Source organism: Leptodactylus fuscus, chromosome 6 (assembly GCF_031893055.1).
Source record: "Leptodactylus fuscus isolate aLepFus1 chromosome 6, aLepFus1.hap2, whole genome shotgun sequence".
Lineage (NCBI taxonomy): Eukaryota > Metazoa > Chordata > Amphibia > Anura > Leptodactylidae > Leptodactylus > Leptodactylus fuscus.
This window is the reverse complement of record NC_134270.1, coordinates 88,167,896-88,183,889: the sequence shown is the minus strand read 5'-3', so window position 1 is coordinate 88,183,889 and position 15,994 is coordinate 88,167,896. Positions and strand designations below refer to the sequence as shown.

At 43.4% G+C, this 15,994-nt stretch overlaps 1 protein-coding gene across 2 annotated transcripts in view; it reads left to right on the top strand.

Moving 5' to 3' along the window:
- Window positions 1-15,994, top strand: part of RASIP1 (Ras interacting protein 1) — a 354,699-nt gene that overhangs the window by 274,259 nt on the left and 64,446 nt on the right. For both annotated transcript variants that reach the window (XM_075276771.1, XM_075276770.1), the window contains exon 9: window positions 7,586-7,826. In XM_075276771.1, the coding sequence (XP_075132872.1) occupies window positions 7,586-7,826 (241 nt within the window). The remainder of the gene's footprint in view (window positions 1-7,585; window positions 7,827-15,994) is intronic.

The window sequence follows — 15,994 nt, the reverse complement described above, 5'->3', positions numbered from 1 at the left end:
TTGGCTAACACTGTAGAGCAGGTCCTATTCCTGTCCTATTTTGCAGCCTGTGTTTCCGTGGCTCCTATTCATTTAATGGAACCATGGAATCAGGGTGCATGCACAGGCAGCACACAGACATCCGTGTCCCCCATCTGCAGCCTGTGCTTTTCAACTCAAAGCAGGCCATTTGCATTTGTCGTCTGTAACCAGCCTAAGGCTGAGGTCAAAGTGACTCAAAGAGAACATTAAAAAGAGAAGGGGGCGGACCCTAACCGTTGTCATAGATGGAGGTCTGAGCCTGCAGCTCCGTCTACATAACAGCCTTACCCCAATCCTACAGCCTTAACATGCTTGAAAATGGGCAAACAGAACCGTGAACGTGGAGGGGACTTACCGGGCTCTCCAAATCGCAGGTGCAGCTCGGCAGAACTCCACAAATTCTTCCGCAAGAAAGCCTCTCAATCTCCGGCCATGGCGCGCAAGATGGCGTCCGACGATACACAGTCTGGGGATGTAGACGTAGAAAGCATGTCTGGTGCAGACACACAAGGTATGAACACTCGTCCCATCACACAAGCTTTTCTTATGAAAGCCCTTTCCCAAACGATAGCTCTGGTTATGGCCGAGTTAGCCGAGATGAGAGCTGAGCTACAGCACATGGGGGGCCGCGTGGAGAGGTTGGAGTCTGCTCAAATGGACATTACGCTTCATTCCACCACAGCAGCACAGCATATTTCTAATCATCACAACCACTTATATCGCTTGTATGATATGATTGAGGACTTAGAGAACAGGAACAGGAGGAGAAACATCAGACTGAAAGACTTACCTGAGTCCTTCCCTCCAGATTCTTTAAGAGAGATCATGTCTGCCATTTTCTCAGACCTCCTAGGCCCAGAGAGGGCCTCCTCCATTCAGAATGAGAGAGTACACTGCTCTATCAGACCCAAACCCGCTGCCTCGGATCCACCTAGGGATATAACATGTGGTTTGCTGACTTCTGTGGACACAACAGAAATCCTTAATGCATCAAGGGATAGAAGACCCCTACTCTGAGGGTCATGATATTCAGTTATTCCAAGATCTGGCGCCTTCTACGCTCGCAAAAAGGAGACTGTTGAAACCCCTTCTCGCTACCTTTAGAGAAAAAGGTTTATCTTACGTGTGGCTGTTCCCATTCGGTCTCTCCGTGATGAACCAGGACCGTAGAATATATATATCAGATCTCCTGATGATCTGGCTGCAGCGTGGTCACAATTGGGCATTGAGCCAATACCCATACCATCTTGGATAATGTTACCGGAGGACATCCACGCTTGGTCACCCCTACCTACCCTGGAGAAGCAGGCTACCCACCGTAGACTTAAATCTCCAAGGCAGAAAAAATCGGTTGCTAGAGGCATCATCGCTGACTAACTGCTTTACATATCTGCTGCCAGTTATCTCCTATTTGGTATTCTATCTTGATAAGTACACCATATGCTTCACCATTTGCTTCTGCTGCGGTGCTCACCAGCTGTTATAGACCTTGAATTTGCTAGTCCAAACAGTTCACTTGGGACTCTTTCCTCCTCTCCTCTCCCTTTTTTCTTTCCCTTCTAAGGCTCATTTTTCACCTCCTACACTCTCTCTCTCTCTCCTCTCTCAGAAGAGACTTAGAAATATGATAATGTTGCATTGAGTTGTATCTGCAAAAGTTGTTACATGTACTTTGGATGGTCCTTAATGTTATAACGTGCTCTTTGGTCTTACCTGATGTTTGGTTATAAATATTGTCAGCTTACTTCTTGGGCTCATAACTTTTACTCTTTGAATCTTAGAATTGAAGGCCCCGAAACCCCCAGTTCCCTCATCATCCCCCCTTCCCCTCCCTTCCGTCTTAATGCGTAAGTCCATCCCTCCATATCTCGACCCATATTATCTCACCCACATCCTCACTCATTTTCTCCCAAACCACCTTCTCTAGGATCGTCCGGTAGGCTGTAATGATTAGGACCCTTACTCCATTTTCTAACGGATAGGTTTCGTTAATATTTTTATCTCCCTGCGGCGAGTATCAGGCACCCTTGCCAGTTGTTTTCCCCTTAACGCATCCCATCTCACCTTTCTCGGTTGGCATTGTCGGACACACCCCCTCTCCTCTCTAACTCCCGAATCCCCCCCTCCCCTATTTGCCCTAATCTGTCGCTCCTTAACTCCTTGTGCCAAATTCTTAATCACTTCCTGCACTCAATAACCCCCCCCCCACTCCCTATCTAACTCCCTCGCACTCGCCTTCCTATTCGCCTACCCACCTCTTTTATCTCCCCTCTTCTCTCCCCTCTCTATACCTCTTTTACCCTACTTCTCCGACTTGTTCCCCCCTTTTTTCCTCACATACCTTAGGTTGTGGCCTGTGGCCGGGCTCTCACCATGTCAGACCAAATCCTCACCTCCTTCAATGTTCATGGACTGAACTCCCCCCAATAAAAGGTCACAAATTTTCACTATTCTCAAAAAACTTCGCACCAAAATAGCCTTTCTTCAAGAAATGCACTTCAAAACTGGAAAAATCCCGCGCTTTCCAACAAAACATTTCCCGCTTTCTTTTCACTCCACAAACCCCTCGGCTGCCACAAAAGGAGTTTCCATCCTCTTTCATCATTCCATCCCCCTCCAGCCCATACAAGCGTTTGCAGACTCAGAAGGCAAGTTCCTGTTTATGAAGGACACGATTGCCTCCCAGATATATACATTTGCGAATGTGTATGCTCCCAACAAAGGTCAGGTCCCGTGGTTACTAGCAGTCCTCAAGAAGTTGGAACTATTTGCTGTAGGCCCAATTATTCTGGCATGTGACCTTAATCTTGCTCTAGATCCCTCTCTAGATACCTCCACAGGATCCTCTTCCATATCACAGAAGGCCCAAGGTAGGCTCCCTATGATCCCCTATGTCTCTAAAGCTAAAATTGATATGATAACAGTCTTGGATCATGCCCCGGTTTGGATCCAATTCAATTTTGCTCAACTCCCAAGTAAAGACTCGAATTGGAGGCTTAACGAATCACTTCTAGATAGGTCAGATGTGACCGATTCCATCAAAAAACAACTAGAAACATACTTTAGCTTTAACGCTAATGCAGACACTTGACCCACAATCACCTGGGAAGCACACAAAGCTGTAATAAGAGGAGCCTTCATTTCTATCGCTTCCAAAACTAAAAAAGATTCGCAACTTGAACTAGACTCTGTCCTCCGCAATATCTCAAAAATTGAGAGACTTCGTAAAGCATCCTTTAGATCCGACTTAGCTGCGGAGTTGCGATCTCTTAGAGAAAAATTAAAAGATGTGATAAATTCTCGCACTGCAAAACAGTTCCTCCATTACCAACACAGGATATACGCCCATGGAGATAAAGGAGGTAAGCTTATGACATCTATGATTAAACAGCGGAAATCAAACTGCTTTATCTCCGAGATAAAAGATTACTAGTCTAAACTTAACCGCTCCACTAAAGATATATCCCACGCATTCCACAATTTTACACGGATCTTTATAACCTCACCTCCCATCGCTCCAGTGCAGATGTTTCACTTCATGAAGATAAAATAAAGCAATTCCTTTCCTCAGTAGATCTTCCCTGCCTTGCCAAAGAGGACCTATCCCCCCTCACCGATCCCATATCCCATGAAGAAATAAGACAGATTCTAAACTCCTTCCCTAAAGGCAAAAGCCCTGGCCCGGATGGATTTCCCCTTCAATATTCTAAAACTTTCCTCTCCACACTCATGCCCCACTTTGCCCTCTCTTGTAATGCTCTCCTCTTCGGGAAAATGCTCCCGAAACATGCTCAAGAGGCCCATATCACTATTCTCCCAAAAGAAGGAAAGGACCCTAAGGCCTGTGGTAGTTACAGGCCTATCTCGTTGCTTAATGTAGATTTAAAATTGTGGGCTAAAATCCTAGCATACAGAGTTAAAAGCCTCATCCCCAAACTCTTACACGCAGACCGAGCAGGTTTCGTTCTTGGGAGGGAAGGGAAAGATAACTCCCATCGCCTTCTTCACACCATCTCCCATGCGAAGAAAACTCACTCAGACTTAATTTTATTAGGAATAGATGCTGAAAAGGCTTTTGATCGAGTCGACTGGCTCTTTATGAAAGCTACTCTTATGAAATTTGGTTTCCCCCCAGAATTTATCTCAGCCGTTTTCTCCCCTTATGACACCCCTTATGCAAAACTAAAAATTAATAGCACTTTATCCACCCCCTTCCACACCACAAATGGAACACGGCAGGGCTGCCCATTGTCCCCTTCCCTGTTTATCTTAACCCTGGAACCCCTCCTGCAGCTAATAAGGTCCCACCCAGACATACATGGCCTTAAAATAGGTAAACTATTTGCACAGCCGCTTTCGCGGATGATGTTCTCATCTTGGTCTCAAACCCAGAATTAGGCCTTCCGACTATTACAAACTTAATAAGCGCATATAGTTCCGTCTCTGGCTACATGGCCAATCTTGATAAATCAGAGGTTCTTAATATTACTATCCCCCGAAATTGTGTGACCAAATTATCTACTTCCACCCCTTTGAAATGGACTTCTAGTATGATCAAATACCTGGGTATCTTCTTGTCAGCGGATACCAAGAATTTGTGAAGCCAACTTCCTTCCACTTCTTTCAGAAATCAGGAAAATGTTACTGTCCTACCAAGGCATGCCATTTTCCTGGTTTGGCAGACGCAACCTCCTTCAGGTTTACCCCCTACCAAAAATTCTCTATAGATTACATATGCTCCCGATTCGTCTACCCCCTCAGTTTTTCAAGTCCCTGAAAACTCTTTTCTTCCTTCCTTTGGAGAAGCAAACACCTGAGGCTCTCTATGACCCTTTTGCTAAAAAAGAAACAGGCGGGAGGGATTGGTCTCCCAAACGTCTTCAATTACTATAGAGCTGTTCAACTAAAAAGATGGTTAGACCTCACATATAACTCCCCCAAACCTTCTGATAGCAGATTTAGCACGCACCACCTATGGACACTCTGCTTTAGCAAACTTGTGGCTTTATGGACGCCCTGGATACAAAACCAGCAACATACATCACCTTCTCTTAGGGGCATGCAAATCTTGGCGAGATATGAGAGACACACTAGCTCCGTTTCCCTCTCCTCTACTCTCATTAGGCATTTTACCGGAATTCTTAGGAAAGTCAAGTGTAGCTAATCTTCCTACTTGGTCGCATTTGATTCCTAAAAGACTTTTTGATGTAACTGGACTCGACCGCAAATTTGACCCGGAGGCTTTCCGCTCTTTACTTACAGATTTGCCCGATCTCTCATTCCTACATACACTGCATATAGAAGGCATTATCAAATGCGTTACTGCCCTGGGTCAAGTTAGGACCTCACTGACCACCTTCGAACGTTCTGTTATGGCGAGACATAAACTTCTCAACAAAACCTCCTACATTCTATCATCTCATGTAGACCCACTAGTGATTCAAAAGCCTGCTTTCCTGTCTGCTTGGGAAGATTACCTCCACATTACATTCTCAGATGAACAAGTCCAACAAATATTGTCACACTCTCATGGGTTCTCCCCTTGTACTCGCCTTCAAGAATCTCACTATAAATTGCTCACCAGATGGTACCGAACACCAGACTGGCTCCTCAAACATAACCTAGCAGACAAATCGTCCTGCTGGAGATATGGCTCCCATGAAGGCTCTCTTCTCCACATATGGTGGACATGTCCTGAGATTCAGACTTATTGGTTAGCAATTCAAGAAGTCATTCGCAAGCTCACCTCTCCCACTTTTGAATTGTCAAATATTATGGTCTTACTAGCCTTTCTGTCATCCACCTATAAGCCTTCCAAATCTAACCTCCTCTCCTTCTTGATCCTGGCAGCAAATTCCTTAATTCCGCTAAAGTGGCTATCCTCTCATCCTCCCACCAAATCGGAGTGGATAGAAAAGGTCAATCAAATCTCCAGATTTGAGGAACTGACATCTTGGAAGAACAGATCTCATCATAAATATGAGAAGATCTGGGCTCCCTGGCGGGAAGTTTGGTCACAGGTCGCGGCCTAGCCTCACAACCTACCCTCTTCTCTTATCTTCTCATTTCTCTCTCAACTACCCCCTCCCTCCTGTCTCTCTTCCCCCCCCCCCCGCCTTTTGATCCCTCTTCACCACTCCCCCCTCCCCCCCTTCCCCTTCACTTTCTGTGGTAATGTGCCTGACAATGGCAAACTGAGAAGACCTTCCATAAGTGTTTATCGCTCAGTATGCTGGATTTCCATATGTTGTATCACTTGCAAATGTTCTAAACGGCTGCTATCTATTCTTCCCTGTTATTTTTGTTGCTTTCACTTGATAATCTTGTTAATCTATGTTCACCAAAGTTGATCCTTTTTTCTTGTCACATTTATCTACCGTTGTTCAATATCTTCTCTTCAGAATTTGTAAACAATTTGTTAATTTCAATAAAAATATTATTAAAAAAAAAAAAAAAAGAGAAATGATTACGTGACTTATCACTAGCTTAAAAAAATTATTATACTGAAATTCTTCATTAAAAGAAATCGTGTAAATACATCTTTGTTGACCAAGTATGGTAATATGGATTATAAGTGGATACAAACTACGGCTTTCACCATACACTCCACTGACACCAGCTGTTATAACTTTAATATTAAAATTGATACATAAACTACCCAATTATTAGGCCCCTACACCCCATTTTCCAGTGAGAAGCAGTGAAAGATGCAAGTACAGAATACAGGAGGGACAAGGAAGTTGCTTGGAAAAGTGTGTTGTTTTACAATGAGACTACATGAACCAAAACTGAACCAAAATTTTGGCACTTTTTGTTGCAAACTAACCCAATTTATATGTGGTATAAACTTTGACTAGACAGTATAACAAATAACAATGTTTCAAATTTATGATCCACCATCAGTTACTGTTTCAAACTTACTGGTTATCCAGTGACAATCCATGTCTGCATTTCCAGAAACTGAACGTCACAACCACTCTCCACCCCATTCACTCCACCATACTTGCTTCTCTTCCTAAAGGGCTTCCTCCTGGGTGACAGTCTATCCTTCCTTTCTGAGTCTGCTGGTGCGTGCAATAGTGCCAGCGCTGCTCTGTGCTCTGCAGCCATTGATCCACCAGTACTGTGCAAATGTGGGAGCTGTGCAGTAGAGGTGGATTACTGGATGCAGCGCACAGGGCAGCGCTAAGACTACTGCACGTACTAGCAGTTAGAAAACAGGTAGGAGTTGTCCTGCTGGAGGAAGCCTGGAAGGAAGACAAGTAAGTATGATGGAATGGATGGGGGAGTGGGAGAGAGTGTGGTAGTGGATAATAAGGAAATTACCCTGGGGTGGTCACATGAGCACCCCAGGGATATGGGTAATATATTTATTATATATTATATATTTTTGATAAATTTTGTTATTTAGAAAATAGGTGGGAGGAGAGTGCTTAGATTAGTGTAAGGATTATTTTTATCTTGGGCAACCCCTTTAAAAGTCAATCGACAATAGTAATACAATAATATTAAATATAAAATGTTGTGTATGCCGGAGTCATGAAAGCTTCTTTTCTGCTTACAGACATTATATACAGCTTTGCCTGCCCTACTGGAAAGCAATCCTTTCACGGATCCAGGCAGTTTATCAGATGTAAGCGAGTTAAACAACATGCCTGAAGGTACCAGAGGAACTCTTGCCATTTACCAGGCTACACTGGATTTAACTCGAGAGTGTGAACTACATCCAGATCTTGTCTCTCAGACTTTTGGCTATCTATTTTTTTTCTCCAATGCATCACTCTTTAATACCCTTATGGAAAAAGGTAAAGTCATGTCAGTAATACAATTAAAATGTTATTTTTATTTTATGGCAGCTATGGAATTTGCAAATATAAATACATAAATAAATAAATATATATATATATATATATATATATATATATATATATATATTCATTCCTTTCTACTTCTAAATTGTAAATTTAAGGCTTTAACTGGCTTCAATGATGAACTGTACACAAACAGCATGTAACTGTTAAGGTCAGTGAGTGGCTATAGTCATAAGCTAAACAAAACCAGTAAGAACAGGTAATGGCAAGGATTAGGCTGCTGTCTCTGTCTCTGTAAGTCTTTTCAAAAGTGAGGTTTTTTAAACAGTCTAAACATGGATTTATAATCCAGTATGAGTCACTATGAGAAATCTGGAAATTTTCAGACGACCGAAAGGCCCTTGCACAAGACCGAGTCCCAGCCATGTAAATCTGTCACTGTATGAGCCATAGTACCCAGACTGAATTCATAGACTCATAGAAGTTCCTGCATCATAGTCAGTTTTGATGCACTGAGTTCTGAACACAGCTCTATCAGAAGCTCACTTCAGAGGCTATGATGCCATTCTGGAAAATATGCAAATGAGACACTGCCCAACTGTTTTTATTTTTTTTTAAAAATGCCTTGTGCTGCAAATAGTGGACATATTTTATTTTATTTTTTTTTTTTTTTATGCATTTGCCTCTTCCAGGTCGAAGTGTTTGCAGCACGAATTAATCTTTAAAAAAAGAAAGTAAAAAAAAAGAAAGAGTTGCACAACTCCTATTCAGTCAGAAACAGAGTAATGTATTTAAAGGCCTTGCAAAGGCTCCCGGCTGTCATGGCAACATGACGTCGGCCCTGGAGCATGCAAAATGGCGGTGCCCATGCGCCGCCGGGAAAATGGCGCCTCCGGCGCCTTTGACCATGGTGCCGGAGGGGTTAATGCCTCCGATCGGTCCAGGGACTGATCGGAGACATTAGAGCCGGTTGTCTACTGCTTAAAGCAGTAGACACCTGGCGGCTATGGCAGCCGCCCGTCTCCCGGGCGGTCGCCATAGTTACAGACCCGACATGTGCCGTACTATTACTATAGAGATGAGCGAACAGTGTTCTATCGAACACATGTTCGATCGGATATCAGGCTGTTCGATGTGTTCGATTCGAATCGAACATCACGTGGCAAACTCCAAAAAAATTTTTTTTGCACCAATAACAGCGCAGGGGAGGTGGGACAGGAACTACGACACCGGAGGCATCGAAAAAAATCGGAAAAAGTCATTGGCTGCCGAAATCAGGTGACCTCCATTTTAGACGAATAGTGGATTTCAAATCCGGGTCATATGAGAATGTGAACTTTGTGACTAAGAGACAGGGATAGCTGTACAGGCAGGGATAGCTAGGGTTATCCCTAGCTATCCAGCTATCCCAAAAAGTTATTTTTAATAACATTCCTACCTAAATAAAGGTTATCCTTTATTTAGGTAGGAATGTTATTAAAAATAACTTTTTGGGGCTCTATCGGGTGTATAATTGTGATTTTTGTGACATAAACTTTTTCCAATAGGAATGCATTGGACAGCGCTGATTGGCCAGAGTACGGAACTCGACCAATCAGCGCTGGCTCTGCTGGAGGAGGCAGAGTCTAAGATCGCTCCACACCAGTCTCCATTCAGGTCCGACCTTAGACTCCGCCTCCTCCGGCAGAGCCAGCGCTGATTGGCCGAAGGCTGGCCAATGCATTCCTATGTGAATGCAGAGACTTAGCAGTGTTGAGCCAGTTCTGCTCAACTACACATCTGATGCACACTCGGCTCTGCTACATCTGATGCACACTTGGCTCTGCTACATCAGATGATGTACATCTGATGCAGCAGAGCCGAGGGTGCACTAGAACCCCTGTGCAAACTCAGCTCACGCTAATAGAATGCATTGGCCAGCGCTGATTGGCCAATGCATTCTATTAGCCCGATGAAGTAGAGCTGAATGTGTATGCTGTTAGACTTAGACTTAGACTCCGCCTCCTCCAGCAGAGCCAGCGCTGATTGGTCGAATTCCGTACTCTGGCTAATCAGCACTGGCCAATGCATTTCTATGGGGAAAAGTTAGCTTGCGAAAATCGCAAGCTGACAGGGATTTCCATGAAATAAAGTGACTTTTATGCCCCCAGACATGCTTCCCCTGCTGTCCCAGTGTCATTCCAGGGTGTTGGTATCATTTCCTGGGGTGTCATAGTGGACTTGGTGACCCTCCAGACACGGATTTGGGTTTCCCCCTTAACGAGTATATGTTCCCCATAGACTATAATGGGGTTCGAAACCCGTTCGAACACTCGAACAGTGAGCGGCTGTTCGAATCGAATTTCGAACCTCGAACATTTTAGTGTTCGCTCATCTCTAATTAAAACCTTTTTTTTTTTTTTCTGGTTGACACATCGGAATAGCCTTAACAAAGGCTATTCTTCTCCTGCCTAGTCTTCTTGGCCCCGCCATCCGATTAAAATTCTTTTTTCTGTCGGTATGCAAATGAGTTCTCTTGCTGCAAGTTTCACTGCCTGCGCCGGAAGAAGACGCATGAAGAGGACGTTCCTGAAGAAGATGGAGGCGTCGCTGGAGAGTTCTCTTGCAGCATTACGGAAAGTGCTGTTTGAGCGCTGGGGCCCGGCCCCAGTGCTGCGAGAGAACTCATTTGCATACCAACGGAAAACTGAACTCATTTGCATACCGACGGAAAGCGGAATTTTAACAAAAGGCGGGGCGAAGAAGACCTCTAAAGGTAGGAGATGAATAGCCTTTCTTAAGGCTGTTCTGACGAGTCAATTACAAAAAAAAAAGTTTTTAATGGTAGAATCTGTTAAATATTTTCATGCTAGTTATGGCACCATCTGGACAGATCTGATCAGGGGCAGAATGGCCATGTACATCACTGGTAAAATTTCCGGTGGGCTGATTTTTAATGTGCCGCTTAGGCTCTTACCTTGAGTATTGCTGCAGGGTGCAGCCCGGCGTACGCTTCTCTATACATTGAGTGAAGGTCAGCAGGAAGCACTGCGAGTATGTGTTGAATGAATCTTGCGAGATTCATTGTGCGAGGTGCGCTCAGCGGTTTAGTTTGGACTGCACTGGTTATAATTCAAAACAGCCATTATACTCTGGAGTCTCTTCAGACCTGAGAACAGAATATGCTGAGGCCCAGGGCAGGTGACAAACATAAACAGTGTTAATCACCTTTCGTGGGTTCCGATATGGGTTTTCTGGTCATAGAGACGCCATGAATGACGTCAGAGACTGCTAAGGCCTGTGATGGAACCTCAGCAGTCATGTCGGCGGCACAGAGAAGACTTCTAAAGGTAGAGGAAGAATAGCCTTTCTTAAGACTGTTCCGACGTGGGTTTAGCATTTTTTTTTTACAAATCTCATTTTATTGACATTTTTTTTTTACAGCAAATAAAACAGTACTAAGAGGTTAACAAATTTGTAATTGTACAAACATATCGAGCATAAACGTTAGAACAGTGAGTAGAGGGGGAGACCTCTATCAAGTATAAGTAGGATAAAGCAAGTCCATATGATACAGTATAATGGAAATCTTGTCCTAGAGAGGGGAGAAAAGGCAACTATTAGTGAAAAGGGGTGGGGAAGGGAGATGAGGGGGTGGCAGTCAAGGGTAGTAGGGAGAAGAAGAGGGATTTCGGAGTCTAAGTCATTGACTTGATTGTTCTCCGTAGCATCTACAGAGAGTCTGTAGAGATGCCAATCTGACAGTATCGGGACCACGGAGACCATGTCCTCAGGAAGCGGCAATGTGAGCCAGTGGACCAGCAAAGCATTTCCTCGAACTTTAAAATCTGCGTAACTTTCTCCTTCCATTTGCGACTGATAGAACAGTGGTTTGCAGCCAATATTTGGGTATGAGGGTCTTCTCGGCCTCAAATAGATGGGTTGTAAGATTGGCTTTGCTGGGTGTGAAGTAAGACGTAGGGCATGATATTTTGAGCCAATAGATGCCAGACACCTTGTGGATAAACAAACCAGCCCAAGTGCTAGGCCAATAAATGTCAGTTGTCTTCTAAATAAACTAGCCCACCTCCCCACGTGCCGGCCAGCCGAATTACACACAGGGATATTGATTGGCTGCATTCATCACCAAATCAGAAATGATATAGGCGGACACACCTCTCAGTAAACCCAAGTGCTCTGGCTAGAAGAGAATAGCTCTTCTACACATAGATAATTAGGAGCTCTTCTACACATAGATAATCAGGAGCACTGGCTTGGAAAGAATAGCTCTTCTACATATAGATACCACGCATCGGCACGTATGCCACTGCCCCGTTTAAGATATCAGTACAAGGGACAACAAAAATAGTACTACGTGCATTGGCACATATATAACTACACTCGGCACAAATTTAACCATATTGGAGCATCTATAATACAGCACAGACATTAGTAGATGTAGAACTATCAATAAATATGTAATAACCATGCTTAAACAAAACAAATGCAGTACCACATTGATCCATAAATATATTGGTCTGCACAATACAGATGCACAAATAGTAGATTCCCCATTCTGAGGTTAGTAGAAGACCAGATAAGTATGTTCCAGGTAAGTATATTGCAGAACGCAGGGTGTGTGAAGGAAAAAATATATATAGAAGGGAGAAAAGATATATACTAAGGGGAAAAGATACAAGTATAGGGAAAAAATTACAACGCATTGTCATCATGACAGATTGAGTTCAACACTATCGAAAATACTAACAGCCAAATCTGTGTAATAACTGGGAGTAAGTTGACCAAAACTAATATAAACAGAATGAGATACAATAATTAAGGACAAAGGTCCCCAAACAAATTCACCTAGGACCCTAACCTAGGAAGCAGGTAAAGTCTAGCATCTCGTTCAATCCCTTGGGGGCCATAGTATCCAGCCTAAAGATTAATTTGCATTCCTTCTGAAGGATCATAGAATCCCAATCCCCCCCCCCCCCCCTGTGCGGAGGACGACACTGAAATTTCTGTCCTGTTGAACAACTGACAAAGATTTTTATTCATCCCTTTAAGGATCTCCCTAGATAACCAACTGTCTCTAGAGACCGGGGGTAAACAACTATGCACTAGGCGATCCCTAAGGTTCCTTCCTCGTCTGAAGGTAATACTTGGTTCCTTCCCAATCGCCTTCTCAATATAATATAATAATCACCGTACAGTTTGTTAAACAATTGCTCATTAATATGGCAATACCTTATATGTGGTTATAATGTACTCTATGGATACATGGTAGGGCTTGGAATGGAAAGAGCGCTATTTGGCTTTTGGAGGGCAGATTTCACTGGATTAGATTTCGGGTGCCATGTCGTATTAAATTACGGCTAGATTACCAATACAATGGGAACCTTCAAAAGTGACCCCTTTTTGGAAACTACACTCCTCACAGAACATATAAAGGGATGTTATGAGTAATTTGACCCTACAGCTTTTTCACAGACTTGGGACGTAAAAATGAAAAATTAGGGTTTTTTCAATAAACCATCAATTTAGTCCAAAATTTTTTATTTTTGCAAGACGATAAATGAGAAAAAGCCCCCCGAAGTTTGTTACACAGTTTCTCCTGAACGCAACATTAACCCATATGTGGTCATAATCTGCTGTATGGGTACATGGTGGGGCTCAGAATGGGAAGAGTAAATTTTGGTTTTGGAGGGCAGATTTTGCTGGAATAGTTAATTTAAGGTCCCATGTCGCATTTGCAGAGTCCCTAAAGAACCAATACAATGGAAATGCCTCAAAAGTGACCCCATTTTAGAAACTACACCCCCTTAAGGAATTTATTAAGGGGTATTATCATTTTGAGCCTAAGAGTGCTTCCCAAAAATGAATTTACAATGTGAAAATTTAAATTTTTAAAGAAATATGCCATTTCATTGCCTAATACTTTACACCCACTTTGTGTCACCAGAGACCTGCATTCCTAAAGCTATTATGTGGGCTGTCCTGGGTAGAAATAAGATATGTGTGTGTAAACTGCTGCTTGAGAACATAGCAGGACTCTGAAAGGAAGTAGCAGTGGGCTTTTTAGCTTTTGGTGTACAGATTTGGAGGGGTTTCCTTACGCCATATTGTTTTGGGTTTTTTTTTTAGATCCCTGGGGGTGCCAGTAATTTGGAATTTCCCCAAGAAGTGAAACCATTTTGTAGGGGAAATTTTAGAGTCTCTACTAGAGATGAGCAAACAGTGAGCCAGCACTGCTACCCCGGAGATGTAGCAGTGCTGGCCATGCGCTCAGCTTGGCTCATCTCCGGAGTACCAAGCTGAGCGCACGGCCAGCACTGCTACATCTCGGCATTGGAATGCATTGCCCAGTGTTGATTGGCCGAATGCCATACAGAGTACAGCATTTGGCCAATCAACGCCGGTTCTGCTGGAGGAGGCGGAGTCTAAGATCGGTCCACAGCAGTCTCCATTCTGGTCCAATCTTAGACTCCGCCTCCTCACAGACAAATCTCTGGCAGAACCAGCCAAATGGCCAAATGCTGTACTCTGTATGGCATTCGGCCAATCAACGCTGGGCAATACATTGCTATGTGAAAAGTCAGCTCATGCATATCGCAAGCTGACAGGGATCCCGACCAGATAGAGCCCCAAAGAGCTGTGTGAGTGACATTTCCACCTAAATAAAGGTAATCCCTAGCTAACCATGCCATACATCTATCCCTGTCTCACAGTCACATAGTTCAGACTCATATGACCAGGATCTTAAATCCACTAACCGTACATGGTCATGTTTGCAGAGCCTCTAAAGTACCAGTAAAGTGGAATCCCTTAGAGAATGAACCCAATTTAAAAACTGCACCCCTCAAAGAACTTATCAAGGGGTGTAGTGTGTAATAGTATCCTAAACGTGACTCCACAGCAGATGGTGAATAGCGAATATGTAAGCTGTGTGGTGTACATTGGGAACACCAAATTCCCTACTATATCCCCAGTAGCTCCTGTGTTTGAGGGGGAAGTCACGCTGGGGGTCACTTCTGGTTTATTTTCCCTCGTAAACTCTAAATCTGGTTTATACCCCAATATAAGCTTGCACAGTTTATACATGCCCTTCCTGCCGCAGCCAGTTGTGTTCTAATGATTTGGTGATTTGGGGGGTTTTGTCTTCACATTGTACAAGCTATACATTTTTTAAAATTTTTCTGGTGATGTGGCCACATGAGGGCTTGATATTTGCGGTATGAGATGTATTTTGTAATAACATTTTTGGGAGTTTATAACATATTGACTGACTTTTTGTTACATCTCAGCCTGTTCAGGTCACTGCGCCACCCTCTGCTCGCATGCGGCGGTGCAGGAGGCGTGTGCAGTTTAGTTCCTTGCTTAGAGCTTTTGGTTGCAATGTGTGAACACGGCTCTAGTTCTTTAATTGAATTTGCACCACACCCGTCTTCTGCCCTTATCTGCCTCTGTCCATGAAGTAGTTAAATTTGGTCTTGCCCCGTGATTGACAGCCTGCCTTCCTATCAGGTCCAGGGCGGGTTCATCCTCCCCTATTTAGTCTTGGCTCACATTCACACTGGTGCCTGTTATTACCTCCTGCTTTCTGGCTTTCTCTTGCTGTTTAATTACTTGTATTCTGATTCTTGACCTCTGGCTTTCCCTATTGACTTTTTCTTTTGGATTTCGATTTTGACACTGCGCTGCCCGACCGTTACTGGACCCTCGGCTAGCTGACCTCACTTGTTGTTGTTTGTCTTGTCTGTGTTTTGTGTTTCACGTATATAAGAAGGGATCGTCTCCAAGTTGCCACCTATTACCTAGGATAGGACCAGCAAGAGGAAGGGTCAGTGGGGAGGCTTCAGCATAGGGCTCACTGTCTCTTGTGCCCCTTTCTCCAGGGTTTACAGCAGCTACTGGGGAATTGTCATCAAAGCAATTTCCTAACACTTTTATTAACTCTTTCTTGGTGGATTAAAAAAAAAAAAAACAACAACCTATTAATTCTGGTATTGTATTGTATTTTACCTTTAAAAAAAAATTTCTGCATGGCATACAGCATAAGTAATAATAATAATAAGTAGCATGTTACCTTTATTCTTCTGGTCGGTATGATTACGGCGATACCTCATTTATATTGTTTTTTTACATGTTACTAGTTTTGCAGAACAAAAAAATCCATTTGA